Source organism: Polypterus senegalus, chromosome 18, assembly GCF_016835505.1.
Source record: "Polypterus senegalus isolate Bchr_013 chromosome 18, ASM1683550v1, whole genome shotgun sequence".
NCBI lineage: Eukaryota > Metazoa > Chordata > Cladistia > Polypteriformes > Polypteridae > Polypterus > Polypterus senegalus.
In genome coordinates this window covers 15,009,604-15,026,835 of record NC_053171.1, presented here as the reverse complement: position 1 = coordinate 15,026,835, position 17,232 = coordinate 15,009,604, and the positions used below count along the sequence as shown (strand labels likewise).

The 17,232-nt window shown below is 40.5% G+C and overlaps 1 protein-coding gene across 1 annotated transcript in view; it reads left to right on the top strand.

Annotated features, from left to right (window-relative positions):
- LOC120518354 (C-1-tetrahydrofolate synthase, cytoplasmic-like) overlaps window positions 1-15,989 on the top strand; it is an 87,135-nt gene extending 71,146 nt beyond the window's left edge. Inside the window, exons 23-28 of the mRNA XM_039741118.1 lie at window positions 3,632-3,732; window positions 4,139-4,316; window positions 4,412-4,519; window positions 9,901-10,053; window positions 10,949-11,058; window positions 15,797-15,989. Coding sequence (XP_039597052.1) covers window positions 3,632-3,732; window positions 4,139-4,316; window positions 4,412-4,519; window positions 9,901-10,053; window positions 10,949-11,038 — 630 coding nt within the window. The 3' untranslated portion in view covers window positions 11,039-11,058; window positions 15,797-15,989. The remainder of the gene's footprint in view (window positions 1-3,631; window positions 3,733-4,138; window positions 4,317-4,411; window positions 4,520-9,900; window positions 10,054-10,948; window positions 11,059-15,796) is intronic.
- Window positions 15,990-17,232: the final 1,243 nt, after the last annotated feature.

The following is a 17,232-nucleotide window of genomic DNA, read 5'->3' as shown; positions in this document are numbered from 1 at the left end:
CCATATATACTCGTGTTTAAGATCTCCTGCGTATAAGTCGGGGCTTGATTTTACAGTATCATTTCTGGTATTTTATAATGTCGGTCGTATAAGTCGAATGTGGAAAACTCACACTATTGGTCCAAGAGATTATGATATGCTAACGCTCACCTGAGAGAGTAACCTCGGAGCACACGGCCTTTTTGTGCCTACGTGTCCACATGGTAATACCCGAACTATTCTGAAGCGACGTTTGCACTGTTTTGTGTTTTTTGTATCTCACACCCTCATGCACCTTTATCGTACGAGTATCCCTTATTTACGATGGAGCGTTCGATCAGAAGAAAATACGAAGCTGGTTTTAAATTAAACGTTGTTGAAGTGGTGAAGCGCTGCTGCAACAGAATTTGATGTGTCTGAGAAACTGAGATTGGAGTAGGCAAGAAGATGTAAAAGAAAAAAAATAAGGCATCGTGTTTTTGAACAGGTGTAGAAGTCGGGTCTGATTTTATGATCAATTTTTCGGGTCTCCAAGACCCAACCTATATGTGAGTATATACGGAAACTCTCAGATAGCTTTTAAGTAGCCTAAATTTTTGCTTTCCACAATCATTGGCAAAGTATTTAAGTTAAGATTCAGAAAAAAAAAATGTCAAAACTTGCTCTAAATGGAAAGTCAGGAAAGAAATAGCCGCTGTTGTCTGTAAAGACCTTTAAGAAATGGCCTCTAAATCAGGAATTCATTTTGTTAGAGATAATTTAGGTGTTGGAACATGCGTCCGGAACAAAATCTTTTGACTCATGAGCCAAAGTTAGTAATATTGTACTACAGTGTCAGAAGTGTTCCACAAACTAAAAACAGTCATTCAGGAGATGAAGCTCTTAGCAGCTTGTCAGGGATGCCAGGGGCCATGACCCGGCCGGGATGCCATGAGGGACCGGATGTGGGTCTGCGCCCACCCTGGATCACGTGGGGGCCGCCTTCCTGGTTGCTTTGGGGGCCACGGGTTAAGGGCATGGAAGCCCCACCCTGCAGGGGCCCGTGGTCACCGCCAGGAGGCGCCCCAATGCCTTGGAGACCTGTTACCCCAGCACTTCCGCCACACCAGGAAGTGCTGGGGGGAAGAATTAGGACGGCGCCCGGAGAGCTGCCGGGAGGACAGCCGGCACTTCCGCCATGCTGGGGCGTGGCTAGAGGAGGAATGCCGGGAACACCTGGGGCTCGTTTGGGAGAGGATAAAAGGGGCCGTCTCCCTTCATTCGAAGCTAGAGTCGGGTGGAAGAAGGACAAGGCAAGAAAGGAGAGTGGAGGCGGCCCGAGAAGAAGGCATTTGTGGCCAGGACTGTGATTGTTGGGGTTTGTGCACTTTATTCTGGGTCTGAGTGACCAAATTAATTGTAAATAGTGTATATAATAAATGTGTGGTGGTGAAAAACAACATGTCCGCCTGTCTGTGTCCGGGTTGGCTCCACAAGCTACAAACCAGAGTGGTGAAATATTGTAGACACGTTCATACCGAGGGCAAATCTGAGGTTAATCAGTCCCAAGACTTGAATCAAATGTGCAGTTTTCTTGGCTGATTACATTCACATATAAAAGTTCCATGTAACAAGGCAGAGCTTCTGAAAAGTCCTGTGAAGGTTCTCAAAATTCAGCTTCAGTTGTTTTTGTTTCAAATGGAGCAGAAATAGACCACTGTTATGTTTGTATTAATACCACTAATCTTTTTCACACTCTGTTGTGTGATAATGTGCTCAAATCGTAAAGTCACGTTAAAGACATAAACCGTGCTACGGATAGGAGAGTGAAAAGGCTAACCTAGCATTCTCAGACCTGCTTAACCTAACTCAAGGTGGCAAGAAAATGAAAAACCAAACACCCAGCCAACACCTAAAAACATTCTACTGTGTTTTTGCTGCTCCTGAAAGTCATTTAAATCTTACTGCTACATGTTGTACACATTTGACCCGGCAGTTACACACTATTGTTCTCATATAAGCAGAGCTGGCTAATTTCTGAAATCTGACGAATTGTTGGTTAAAGTTTCAAAATGTACTTGCTGTCTACTCTGCAAATTACTAGACAATTCCTGTGGCAGCCTACATTTATGAGGCTTATGGTCTCGGGTTGTTCATTTTCATGTCATTAAGTGTATACCACAGAACATGTAAGCAGAATGTTAGGCCATCTGTTAAAAAGCTGAAAGTGAACCAAAAATGGTTCTTCCAGCAGGACAGAGATCCAAAGAAATATACAACAGATTGATTCAAAAAAAAGTAGGAGAGTTTTGGATTGTGTCAAATCTTGGATCGAAATCTCTTTGAACTGTTGTGAGGTGATATGAAGTATGATGTGCATGCAAGAACATCTTCAGATATCAGTCAGCTCAAGCAGTTTGGAAGTAGGCAAAGGGGTCTTGCATTCAGTGTGAGGTTTTCCATGAAAGTGGCCAAAACCAAATGTTAAGGCCAGGGATGTACTTAGTTTTTCTACCCCAGGATTTTGTGGTGTTGATCGTGATTTTATATTTTTTTTTTTGTTATTAATTGCAAAGTAAAGTCTTTTACAATGATGTATAAGATTATGTGATTTTTCAGTCATATCAATAATTTACAATGCATTCGATTTTGATAGGTTCATTTAGTGTAAAAGATTTTTTGTTGTGAAGTAAATCGTATCAAAGTATCAAATGCTGTTGAATAAGTACCAACACAATATTTTACTATTGTTGTCTTTAGCAGAAGTACATGATATAATGCCTGTAATATGCTTCAATACTGTTTTCATCCAATTTATTTTAGTGCCAGTGATGTAAAGGAATGTAAGAGGTAACACGCGTGGCACTTCACTTCACAGTCTGATTGGCATTAGTGTGCCATACTCGGTGTGTCAGTGCCTCGAGGCAAACCACTGCTTTTTTATAGGTTTTAATTCAAGCTATTATTTGTCAGGAACATGTCAATAATAATTTATTACATTTTATTTTTGAGTATTACTTTTTTAATTGCCAGTTTTGTAATGTCGTCATGCCACCATTTCATCCACTCATTTCTCGTGGGTGACAGCCATTTTATGTGTTTTTTTTATTTTTATGGGCACCACCATTTTATTACTGTTGTTGAGCATGTGGTTTGTATATTGTGTGACATCATGACATCAACATGTGGAGTGGTGGCTCTGAGGTTAGGGATCTGCACTGGCAATCGGAAGGTTGCCGGTTCGAATCCCGTAAATGCCAAAAGGGACTCTGCTCTGTTGGGCCCTTAACCTGCAATTGCTGAGTGCTTTGAGTAGTGAGAAAAGAGCTATATAAATGCAAAGAATTATTATTAGTGTCCAAGCTTTAAAACATTACTTTGATTGTATTTTTGCTCTGACAAATTTGGTGACTCTTCTGATGACATTAGTGTTTTTATCTTTGCTTATAACCACAAGAATCCTTAAAGAAAGGACTCTTTTTGACCTTTTCCACTTGTTATTGCATGTCCTGTAGGACAAATTTTGAAGACTGCTCCAATGTAGATATAGTTTATGTTGATCTTCAAGCCCCAACCCTTGCACAGTATCACTTGTAACAAAGCACACTTAAAAATCAATTTTCCTTTTTCATGTGGCCTTTTGTTCTGTTTTTTTTTTTTTTTTTTTTATTAGAATCTGGAACTGTTGGAGAAAGGGTGTAGCAATCTGCGGAAGCAAATTGAGAATGCCAAAACATTTGGAGTCCCTGTTGTGGTGGCAGTCAATTCTTTTAAGTAAGGACCCCCCTATTATTTTACTATATTTGGAAACTTCAGAATTCAAAACTAATACATAGTTGTTATCTCTGCAGTAAACCATACTTAAATATAATTACGGTACATCCTATAAATAATGTTGTAGTGTATGAATTGTGTGCATGGAAAACAAAGTAAAAGATAAAAGGTTATTTTTTGAAACAGCAGTTTGCTGTCTTACACACATTTATCAGTAATACAGCACAAATGGGCCACAGCTTGTTGGCCAACATAGGGTATGGACCAACTTTAAAAGCTCATCCAGCCACGTTGCACCAGTAGTACAGAAGGATCACTCTGCAGAGACAAAGTGTCCAGAAAGGTTCATACTTGTGTCTTAACAAGTTTGCATGTCACTTTCTTTCCTCCTCTTCTCTGCATATAGGACCGATACAAGTGCCGAGTTAGAGTTACTATGTCGCTTATCCAAAGAAGCCGGGGCATTTGATGCTGTTCGCTGTTCCCATTGGGCAGAAGGTGGCAAAGGTGCAGTTGACTTGGCAAAAGCTGTTCAGAAAGCAGCTGAGGCCCCCAGTAACTTCAAGTTCTTGTATGATGTAGAGGTAAACTGATTTAATGTTAAGCAAATATAAAATCATCAACCATTACCAGAAATATCTGCTGTTTTATTACAAACTCTCAAATATTTTATCTGCAGTTGCCAATCAAAGACAAGATTCGGATTATAGCTCAGAAGATCTACGGTGCCTCTGACATTGAACTGCTTCCAGAAGCACAACATAAAGCTGAGGTTTACACCAGGCAGGTGAGTGACTAACAGAAATAAACTGACCAGATGTTAGGAGTAATAACTGCTATTGGTGTGCTTATTTATTTGTTAATATTGATCATGGAGATTTATTTTGATTATAAAGCGTGTTTGATATGGCATGTTTGTTTTTATTATTGAACTAGCCATCCCCCGCAGCTCTGCCCACTTAGTAGTGAAACAGGACAATGAGGAGAGCCCTGCCTGGCTCCCCACTCCTGACGTTACGCTTCTCCCAACCCTCGGCCCACAGCCTCTGTCTCGGATTAGCGAGAATAAATCGCTCCTGCAAGCAGACTATGGTTCTTAGCGCAGTGAGGGAAGTTGCAAAATCAACTGGAATGTTCGAGCAAATTATAGAAAAAAACCTGATCTAAATCCATTAAGTAGTTCTCTCTTTCGCTAGCTAAGCAGAGTTAAGGAACGCACCAAGGCTGGCGCATGATTAAGGAGGGTCCTGCCCCCCTCCCCTCAGCCCGCTGCATCCCTCTCGGATTTGCACAAAGAAATCGTTACTGCAAACAAGCTATGATACTTAGCGCAATGAGAGAAGTCGCAAAATCAACCGGAATGTTCAAGCAAATTATAGAAAAAAAACCAGATCTTAAACCGTTAAGTAGTTCTTTCGTGAAAAGCAGACAGACAGACGTTGGATTTTATTCATATATATATATATAGGTGGCGCAGTGGTAGTGCTGCTGCCTTGCAGTTAGGAGACCCGGGTCCTCCCTGCGTGGAGTTTGTATGTTCTCCCCGTGTCTGCGTGGGTTTCCTCCGGGCACTCCGGTTTCCTCCCGCCATCCAAAGACATGCAGGTTGGGTGGATTGGCAATTCTAAATCGGCCCTAGTGTGTGCTGGGTGTGTTTGTGTGTGTCCTGCGGTGGGTTGGCACTCTGCCTTGTGATTGGTTCCTGCCTTGTGCCCTGTGTTGGCTGGGATTGGTTCCAGCAGACCCCCGTGTCCCTGTATTCGGATTCAGCGGGTTGGACAATGGTTGGATGGATAATATATATATATTTATATATATATATATATATATATATATATATATATATAGTGGTAGATAGGGTACGCTCTCGCTCCCTTGAACCCCTGTCCACGACTCCAGACACCAGGTAAAAGTCCTCAAATTGACTTTATTAAATCTCCACAATACTCATAAATAATCACAATTACTAACAATAAACAATCCTCCACTCCCAGACGCGTTGCCACCCTTCCACCCAGCTCGGCTTGCTGTCTGGGTGCTCTCACAGTCCTTTTATATCTTCTGACCCGGAAGTGTTCCTAATCCCCAGTCCATGTGATTCTCAGTCACTTCCAGGTCAGGTACAAGTTTTTTTCGTCACCCCGGAAGCATGTCATTCCTCTTGTCCACGTGTGCTTCCGGGGCGTAGGGAAAATATCCATTATTCCTCCCTGCAGCGTTCCCTAGTGGCCCCCATGGCATCCAGCAAGGCTGTGCATAAAAACTCCATTGTCCATGATGCCCTGCTGGTCTTCTGGGGACCTCCATACTGCAAGGAGGGCTCCACCTGGCGGCTTGGGGGTATTGGCCGGGATAAACGGCCGGCCATCCATCACAATATCAATATATATATATATATATATATGTGTGAGAGAGAGATATTTATTAATCTTGATTAATCTTGATTTGTTGTATTATAGTTATAAATACAGTATGTGTATGCGCTTTGAGCCTGAACTTGGTGGAAAGCAGAATACAGTAGTAAACTGAACTGAATACTACTAAACAATTAAACATTTTGTTATGCTTCATCCAAGTAAACTTTCTTTATTTTTGTAACTTTCCTTCATTATGTTTAGTCATTTAGTTTATATAGTTAACCTTTGGTGTTTAGCGGAAAATACATTAAAAAATGTTTATTTGTTAATTAACTAGGGAATTAGATTCTTATTAATACTCAAAGGCTGGTAATAACAATTCAAAAAACCGCAGAACCAAACGTTGCTAGTGCATCTGGCACATCTTGGATCTTTTAGAGCAAGGCCAAGAATTCAGTCAGCAGGTAATGGGCAGCTGCAATGTTTTAATAGTGTTAAAACCATTCTTTTACACCATTTTATATTTTTTATTATTTAAGACGTAGCACTTATTTTTTGTGTTATATTTTGCGCAGATTATATCAAGGAGATGAGACATCCTTATAATAGATGCTGTAGTGAGTGTGTGCCAAACCTTCTAAATGTTACAGAGATGGGAAGCACAATGTTGCAAGTAGTGTGACTAATTTCACCATTTGGTGGCTAATCTATAAAATGAATGGTCACAAGCTCAGATGTGTGGTGGGTGATTCCCTGGTCTCACAAAGCCAGATACACATTTAAAGACAAGGAGTTAAAAAGTTTGTAGTGAATAGTGGCAAAATCCACCACTGCAAAGTCTATTGCTGCGTTGAGTTTATCCGAGATGCTGGAGCTGGAAATGACCACGTCCCAGGAAAACATTTGGAAAACCAATATGGACACATCCAGGAAAACCTTTATTATGTTTGCTCCATCACAATAGCATTTGATAGCAGTGCATTACGTGGCATTTTGTGTATCCAAACACAGCAGCAATATGTTCACAGATAGAAGTTGCACAGTATTGTGTATACGACTGATTCAGTCACATACAAATAGGCAGAAGTGCTAATAAACAGTATAATACGGCAGCTTTCACTCAAGTTTGTGGTATATGTCGCCATGTTGGATTAACATCAGAATATGAAGTTGGAGAAACTCAGACTTGATAGGCCAGCCCCAAGTAGGAAATCCCACTTGTGAGGACATTCCAGTTGAAAATTCAGCTTTGCATTTCAAGTGGAATGCAGCATAAACTCACAGGGTTTCTCTCTAAAGTCCTACCCCCATTTTCTCTAGTCTGTGCACTTTAAGAACTCAGGGTTTCAAGAGGAAAGTAAAAGAAACTGAACAAAAGACTGGATGCTGAGAGAAAATAAAAAGCTAAAATTGCAGTTATAAATTCAGGCACTCAGTAGTACAAGGTAATGGGAGCTTAATGGTTAATTTGCATGTTGTAATGAGTGCAGCGATAAAAGTGTCAGACATACTCATGGAGCACTGCAGGTACCTGACCCCACAAGTTTGAGAAGGGCTTCTGTCTGCCTCAATATCTGTCATTTTGACTGATGCTTCACTATATGGCATAACAACAGCAAGCAGAGTTTAAATGAACATTGTTTTCAACAGATATACTACGGATTTAAACATGGCGGCAATATTCTGGTATGGCATGTTATTCCAGTTAGATAGTAATGTTGCTTTACTTTAGTTATTCATTAGACGTGCAATCAGAAAGTGGATGCTGTGCAGCCTCATCCACTGTTCTAGTTTTGTTAGGCAAATTTATTGATTCAGGTGTTTTGAGTAATGAAATCTGCATTCTATGTCTTTTCGTTGTTTATTTTGCCTTATACAATTTCTTGTATTAGAAATTTGCTAGTTTTCGCATACTTATTGGAGTCGGAGCACAGGGTCAGCCATTGTACAGCATACCCTGGGGCAATTGCAGGTTAAGGGCCTCGCTCAAGGGTCCAAAAGAGTTGGATCCCTTTTGGCAGTAACGGGGATTTGAACCTGTCCATTTCAATTCCTTTTGACGGAGTGTGACACACCATTTACTTTAAATACGTATTTTTTAATTCATATTTTTTAAAAACATAGCTGCCAATATTTTAAAAACTCACATCAACTCCCACCCCATCATTGTAACTGAGCATAAGCTTGTTTGCTATCAGACCAGGTTAACTAAAGCACCGCTGGTCTTTGCGTTTCAAAATCCCCGCCGTCATGAGGCATTGAATTGGTTTAGAAGTGTGACAGTCGGTGAGCCATCTAACGATCCCCTCCCAGTTTTCAGCAATATTCACTCATGGTGGTCTCCAGATGTATATATTATACATCTGGCTCTGCAAGACTAACGTTGCATGCGCTTGTTACCACTTGAATAGCAAATGAATATAGTTTCGTTTAAAGTTATGAAGCCGTACCACCTAAGATTTGGCCCTGCTGTACATTTTTCTCATTCTCTCATAAAAGATGGAATGTAATTAAAATTAATTTTAAATATACAGTAATCCCTCGCTACTTCGCGGTTCACTTTTCGCAGATTTACGACTTTGCGGGTTTTTAAATATAGTAGTAGTATTTCCTAGTCTAAGAACAACAAAACAAGTTCGGTGACTAAGTGCGTTGTAACACGGGCTGTGATTGGTACATGGGAGGGAGACGACAAATCACAGCTTCCCGCTTTCTAATCGGGCCCGTGATTGGTGCTTTGACTGATGCCCAGATCCCACAGACTGGCTAAGGATCTGCAAGAGCGGTCACAGGAATGGGACGACGATATGGTTCGATCGGTCCAATTTTGCAACAAGGTCGATGACATCATGACCGCCTACAAGCTGCTCTTCGACCGGAAAAAAGAAGCAGCGGCAGCAACTGCCAATCACAATGTTTTTGCAGCCTCACAAAAAAGAGCCAGTTCCTACTACTACTACGGATACACCTTCGGAAACCGTGGAAGAGGTGCCCCAGGAAATGGCACCTCCGTCTGAAGAGACGTAAAATACAGTCATCGGCTGCGCAGTAAAAGTCATCATCACCTTCATCGTCATCATTTTGACTGCACAGCATATTCATCACCATCATCACGTCATATATAGCTACGTGTACTTCGCTATACAGTAACTGTAAACTTATCTACTGATTTCATATTGCTTAACAGTTGTCCCTGTTATTAATAGAGTAAAGGGTGGGTTGTAAACAGTATAGGGAGGGTTTAAAAATGTCCAAATACACGTTAAATAATTAAATAAATATGGTGTCCCTACTTCGCTGAAATTCAGTTATTGTGGCCGGCCTTGGAACCTATCTCCTGCGATAAACGAGGGATTACTGTAAAATATAAAATTTGTGTGCAACTGTATATATAATATAATACATGGGGCATTGATATTCTCCCACTGAACTGATAAGATCTGAGACTAACAGAATAATGCTGTAGTCAGGCATTGTAACTTAATGTTTACTATTAATATTTACAATGAATAGATTAGAAACGATGGTTCTTGTAGCTGGAAGCCCTGCAGCTAAGCCCACACTTGAAATTATATGAACGATATGAAGATGCATTTCTCATTCTCCACAAATCTGCTTTTACATTTTTGTGTGTACTTTGACACTGACACAGCTATTAGTCCAGTTTGCTAGTAAACAGTCACTTTGATTTACTATTTTAATTAGTAAATATTAGCTATTGAAGACCCCACATTAAAGCCCACTTTTAGTTTTAAGAAAACATACTGTTTCTTTTTTGATATCCTTCAGCATGTACTGTATCTTCTTCTAGGGCTTTGGTAATCTGCCAATCTGCATGGCGAAAACCCACCTCTCACTCTCCCATGACCCCCAAGTAAAAGGAGCTCCTACTGGCTTTGTTTTGCCAATCCGGGATATACGAGCTAGCGTGGGGGCTGGCTTCCTATACCCATTAGTGGGCACAGTAAGTTGAGCTTTTATTTTTTCTCATTAATATCAATCTACTTTGCAAAACCAAACCTATTTTTAAGTACCTTCTGAAGGTACTTAACCATTGGTGTTCTGGTATCTTGAAACATCAGCTCCTTTGGAATGAAAAACCTTCAGCGTGGGCGCTCGGAAACCTGAGCTCTGGAGCACAAGAGGCCACAGTGCTATTTGGAAGAAGCTAAGCAAGCAGCTGGTGTGAAGGAAAGGTTTACAGACAGGAGGGAGGCTGAAAAATGTTTTTGCATCAGGTGGTTCACTGATTTCCATTTAAATGAGAAGGGGGCTGCTGAAGTGTTAGAGACTGGATGTGCTGTGCACGTACATCTGCTTAAAGCACTGCATTGTTTATACACTTACACATTTATGTTGTCTTGGGTTTTTGCACTTACTAGGCCCCTAAAAACAATATTCTCATTTATAGAAACACTGAGAGCCAGCTTGTCACGCTGCTGAGCTGTGGCACAGTTGACAACTTAAAGTGTTCAGCACCTTTGCTCAGCCACCACTGTAAAATTATTCTAGCATGATGAGAGGTAGTGTCAAATAAAAGAACTGTGTCTCCTAGGATATTTTATTAACAATATCATATAGGCAATGAAATGGATATATTGCTAAAGTAGCAAACACAGTGTACTGTTGTAAGATAGGAAACCTGTGCTGTTTAAAATGAACAATATGAGCCTTCACTGCCAGGAGGATTTGGCAGTTGATAAGGCCCAGCCATCAGGACTGTGGGTTAGACTAGTTACCTACATGTGAATTATTCACCGTTTTAAAGTTTGGGGCTTGAGTGGGCTGCATGAATCACTAGGTCTTTTTGTGCTTGTCTCTAGCATGTTTCCAGCTAATCAGGTGTCTTTCTCCTACAGATGAGCACCATGCCTGGCCTTCCTACCCGGCCATGTTTTTATGACATTGACCTTGACCCTGAGACTGAGCAAGTTAATGGATTGTTTTGAACAGATCACATTCTATAAAAGTAAGTTGCTATTGCCATAAAAAAAAAGTGATTCTGCATTTTTAATTGATGGGGACTAATAGTTTTCATATTGGTAGAAAATGAGGAAAATGCTTAATTTTCAAAGGGGTCAGTGAGAGGAATCGGTCCACAAATTTAATTTTGAGTGGACTCAATGGCCGCCTTTTATGATTGTAAATGTATTCCTTAATTAGAAACTTGTTTATTCGTTTGTACACACAGCTCAATTTGAAATTACCCTGCTCTGTGCATTTGGCTTCCCACACTAGAGTGTACAAATTCAAAACATTTTTATTTTCACAGAAATTCGCTTTGAATGTTAAATTGTCCTGGACTGCATGGCAGATCCAGCATCCTGAGTTTTCTTCTGCCTGCTCAGGTTTTGTTGTCACATTCTCTAAAAACGTATTTGCTGTTGTGGACCTCCAGGGGGTGTACTGCTCCCCCAAATCCCGACACAGACAGACTGAGACACAAGTTCAACACAGGACACGTTGTATTCTTCAGTGGGGAAGCGTTTCTGTTGCCCCCCCACTTCAAGAGCACAGTACAGAACAGTACAAAAACACCTAATAATATGACACACCATCCTTTCTTCTTTCTCTCTCTTCTTCACCTCTACTCGTCCTCACAAGTTTTGTCCTCCACCACCCGACTGGCTCGTCGCTGTGAGGCTAGCAAGTCCTTTTATATTTGCCAACCTGGAAGTGCTTCTGTTCTTCCGCCCACGTGGTCTGTAAGCACTTCCGGGTTAGGCGGAAACCCCATGCCATATGGCTCCTCCATTTTTACATTTTACACGTGCTACCCAGCAGGGTTGAGATAAAGAACTCCCAAGTCCCATAGTACCTTGTGGGAATCTGGGGCACCGCTGCAATCCAGGGGAGCTGCCATCTAGCGTTCTGGGGGAAGCAGTGACCTAAAGAGGCTGCCTTCCCCCATCCTTCCACTTCTTGGGCAAGCTTTCTTGCAAGGTACTCGCATCCTGTCCAGCGCTGTTCCCTACCTGGTTCTCAGGTCTGGCCAAATGTGAAATGGATTATAGAATGTTATATTATGTAGATAATTATTTCTGAAAATAGGGCTACTTTCTGCTGAACTAGCACTAGTTATAAAAATGTTAGTTGTACTTGTTCATTACAAGTTACTTTATTTTTAAAATTTCTTCAAGTAATAAAACATTTCAGAATCTAAATGCTTAATGTACTTCAGTAGATCAAAGCACAACATAGTGAACCCTGTACTGGTAAATGTACAGTAACACTGCATAAACTAACAATAAATACTACAAAGTCATACTATTCTATAAATGAAATATATAAATGCAAGAAAAAGAGCTCAATAATTTTGATGGAAATTGATCTCTGATTAAGGGGCTCATGGAGTTTGAATTAGGGGCGTATTATCGTCCCTTACATTTAGCAACTGACCGAGCTGTAAAGTGAGGCTCTACATGAGCTTGTTAATAACTGGCTCAGAATGACACACTTGCAGGCCTCAAGCCTAGAAAAAGTTTGGACATGGCCAAGTCAACACAGTACTCTACCTAAAACAAGTTTACCAATCTAACCCCCAACCGATTGATGATTTAAAGGTAATAATTAACAAGACATAAAGGTGAAAGTACTGTCAAGAAAGAGGAATATAAACATAAATCATTGAAGGTATATACACAGTGAATTAGTAAATGGGGAAAAATAACCAAATATTAACATATACTAGAAGATTACTCCTTTTGTCTCCTCACCAAATAAACATTACACACAATACATGCAAAAGAAAAACATAAACCAAACACACACACATAGTCCAGGTTGAAAGAGTGACAGAGAAGATGATGTTAAATGATGTAGCTGACCTTAATCTTCAAAGTAAAGTGAATGCAAAAAAATGACTGAAATGGTGGAGTGAATAAACTACAATCTCACAAGTCTGAGTTCCCACCTCATAAAAGTCAGAGAAAAAGCCTTCTGTGGGACTGCGATGAGATGAATACTGGAATTCCTTCAGCACTGGTAAATTGTCATCAGAAAAATTGTGTTTGCAAGTGAAGTCAACATGGTGGAGTACGAAGAAGATCAAGATGGAAAAAGAGAGAGCGAGAGGAAACAGGAAGTCCCACCTCAAAGGGTCAGTGACTGTCAATCAATCAATCAATCAACATTTATTTATATAGCACATATTCATACAAAAAAATGTAGCTCAAAGTGCTTTACAAAATGAATAGAGAAATAGAAGACACAATAAAAGATAAACATAAGTCAACATTAATTAACATAGAATAAGAGTAAGGTCCGATGGCCAGGGTGGACAGAAAAAACAAAAAAAAACTCCAAAAGCTGGAGAAAAAATAAAATCTGTAGGGTTCCAGACCAAGAGACCGCCCAGTCCCCTCTGGGCAATCTACCTAACATAAGTCAAACAGTCCTCTTTGTATCAATCATTTGTCTTCCCCATTGTATTTCAAAGGTGGGTTACTTTCATACCAGAAACAATTCACAATTACATAAAAGGACAACAACTCGCAGAAACAACTGAACAGACTGAGCAAATGGCCAAAATAATGTAACACCCTTTCAGGCTTAAAATTACTGCAGAATATTGTTTGACATTTGTGTTCTTTTTTTCTTCTGTGTGTTTCACATTCATCCATCCGGTTTCCAAACCTGCTTATTCAGAGCAGGATTGCAGGAAAGCTGGATCTTGTCCCAGGAAGCATAGAGCACAAGGCAGGGAAAGTCCTTGGACAGGGTGCCAGTCCATCGCAGAATGAGCACACAGACACACAGCCTCACACGAGGGCCAGTTTAACATCGCTAATCCAACTAATCTGTATGTCTTTGGACTGCGGTAAAAAACCTCTGGTATCCCATCATGATCAGCTCGATACCAGATTACTGAAATGGTGTTTTATCTCAGCAGTCATAAGGCATAATGTAGGAGTGCATTATGGGTGTTGCTATAGAAAACAACCGTTACCATGAATTAAAAGCCAAGGTCAGAGGATCATAACATTGATTGCAACAAAATTATCTACTTTAACGTAATTCTTATATCAAGAGTTTTCACCACTTGGCATTTTATTAATTGACGTCAAAGCATATTATTATAGATTTTCTTTGTGCCTTCACTTCAGTTCTTATTTCCATGTCCTTCAGCTTCATGTTGATGACTCCATTAAAGCCCTACAGAGAGGGTGAAGACACTCAGCATCCTTTGCATACTGAATAATGAACCAGTTATTTAGAAAATGACAAAACAAAATAATGATCAGTTTGAAATTGTATTTTTTTAAGCCATTTATCAGAATTAACCGTGGGAAATCAATTCCAGCTTTTTGAGTGTATTGATCACCTTGTTATTTGTTGGAGCCAAATGGTTGCATTCATTGTGTCTTGGATTAGGAGACACTCCAGTTAATATGATACTCAAGTTCATGGACATGAGGCTTAAGTGCACTTCTTCAGGATACACAGGGTGAAGAAAAACAAAGCAATGTTTCAAACAAATAGTAACTGTATGATGGTTGAACTTGTCAATATATAAAGTTCTTGGTGCCTAAACCCATGGTCAGGGTCAGAGCAAGCATTGACAGTGTCTGATTTCAAGGGACACTGATGGCACTGCCTTTCCTTCTTTGACAAGAATCTTCCATGCAATTCATATTATTGTCCCGTATCATTGATGGCCAGGGCCCTTGCCCGGCCAGGATACCTCTGCTGTGGAAGGGACTGGGGGAGCCAGTGCGGACAGAAGACTACCTCCCCCAAAACACTAGATGGCAGCCGTACCTTGGACTCCCGCAGGGCTTCACAGGAGATGGAGTCCGATTACAGCCCTGTTGGAATCCGGGAGCGCTGCAGCTGTTCCTGATCCCGTATGGCCAGTTTTCCACCACATCCGGAAGTGCTACAGGAAGTAGGGCAACAAGTACCTGAAGCACTTCCAGGTGCCTGATATAAGTGACCAGCAGACAGTACTCGAGGAGCCGGAGTCAGGTGGAAGGTAGACAAAGCTTGCTGAGGAGCAGTGGAGGACTATAAAGAGAGAAGAAAAGATTTATAAGTTTTGTGCTTGTGGGACTGTGTTGGGCCCGTGGGAAACAGGGAAAGCATTTCCCACGTGGTGAAGAAAGTAAAAACGTCTTTGTTTTTATCATTGTATCTCTAGCGTCTGTCTGTGTTGGGTCGGATTGGGTGGCTGGCATGCCCCCTAGAGTTGTTACACACATTACACATTTTTAATCTGAAGACAAGATGGAGAGAAGAGAAAACAAAGGAGGAGCCTGCTGTAGGTGTAGACAGAAGTAGAACTATGAAGTGTTATTAATTACACTTTGGACAAACATTTGAACTTTTTAATTTATGGGATTATAACATGCCAAGTGGACATTTATTCCTTGATAAACTTTCATACTTAATGGTTGGGAGATACATGATAACGTTTTTTCTTTTTTGTCCCTTTTGTTAGGTCACTTTTTTTGCCATCTCGTGCTCCTGCCAGGTTGCTCCCCATGACACACCTAGATGAGCGCCAGACTGTACAAAGCGAAATAGAACAATTGTTAATCTCACATGTCTCTCATTTCCAAAATATATCTCTGCATACAGTCCCTTCTGTATAATTTATCACCTTAGTACCTACAGTGAGGAGAATGAAAAAGTGCAAGACATTTTATTATTCACTGCCATTTCACTGAATCCATAATTACCCTTTTTCTTTTAATTTTCATTTTCAGCTTGCCCTCCTGTTGCACTGCTCCTCATAAGCCAATTTCTCAACGCAGCTGGCCTCAACACCAGAACAGGAAGGACGCACAGCGCCTCAGCTGCCTTCTTGTTTTTCCTGATTTGTCAGATGCCAGAGAGAAGACGCCTTGGTGAATGAGTGACCTCTTTTACGGTTCATTAATAAAGAGACAACTTTTTAGATCCCGTTTTAGTGCAATTTATAATTACATTCTTTTTCTGCAGACAGAGCTGAACAAGCTCACTGCTACTGTCCTGCAACGGATTGTTTCAGAGCACCAGTTGAAAAATCTTCCTTCTCAAACAGCAGCATAATTCACCAGACTAGTTTTTAGTGGCAATCTGTGGACAGAATTTAGTTTGTAGTTACATCAAAAATGTAAAATTCCGACACCAAAAAGAATTATGGATGGTTCACGCTCCTGTTGCTCTGCTATATGTGTGCTTCAGCCATCCTTGGAGCTTAAATAACCTGCTTCAGTCCTTAACTTACCTAGACTGTAAAGAAAGGAACAGTTTCTGTCTGGAGAAGCACAAATACCTGTAGGGAACTTGGCCATTAGAGCAGGGGCAAAAGTTGTTCCCTCACAAAAAGTAATTCATTTTAAAAGGGGGCTTTAGCTAATTTTATAATTAGTGTGCCTTTTTCAAAAAGATTGAAGTGGATTCAAAAGTGTATGGAATAATATCCATCCATTATCCAACCCGCTATTTCCTAACGGCAGTCTGCTGGAGCCAATCCCAGCCAACACAGGGCTCAAGGCAGGAAACAAACCCCGGGCAGGTCGCCAGCCCACTGCAGTATGGAAGAATATTTTATACAAAATTAAATAAATGCATAAATGTATTTTGAAATGTGACCTTACATATAACACAATAATAATGTGAGCATAAATAATTGTTTTTTGTTGCTTATTTTTTATGTAACTGCTTAATTATTTCTTCCTCAATTTTTATTTATTTCAGTAACACTGCATGCAACATGACATTTGCCCCAAAAGGAAACCTGTCATTTTCACTTGTCAAAGTTTAGAGGGCGGGCTCTAGCTACTACTGTGCTCTGATTGGTGAATCATTCTTACAGGGGACATGCACTCTTGGAACTTTTCACCCGTCCATGTGCCAAGGCAAGTGAAGCGTATGCTCTGAGTTGTGACTGTGCACGTTTGTGGCAGATGTGTGCAGGAAAAAGTTAGCCAGAATTAGTGCACGACGTGGCTGCTTTAATTCAAGGAGCGCTGAATCCATCATCCTCTCGGGAGTCTTTATCTGATGTGTGATGTCTGCCTGTAAATGACCACTGCAAAAAATGCATATGTAAAACTATACACAAAAAGAAAAACTTAAATGGCAGTTGTTTTGCTTTGCTATAGCATACAAATCTGCCAGTGAGGTAAGCAAAATTTACTTGACAAGATTTCTTAAG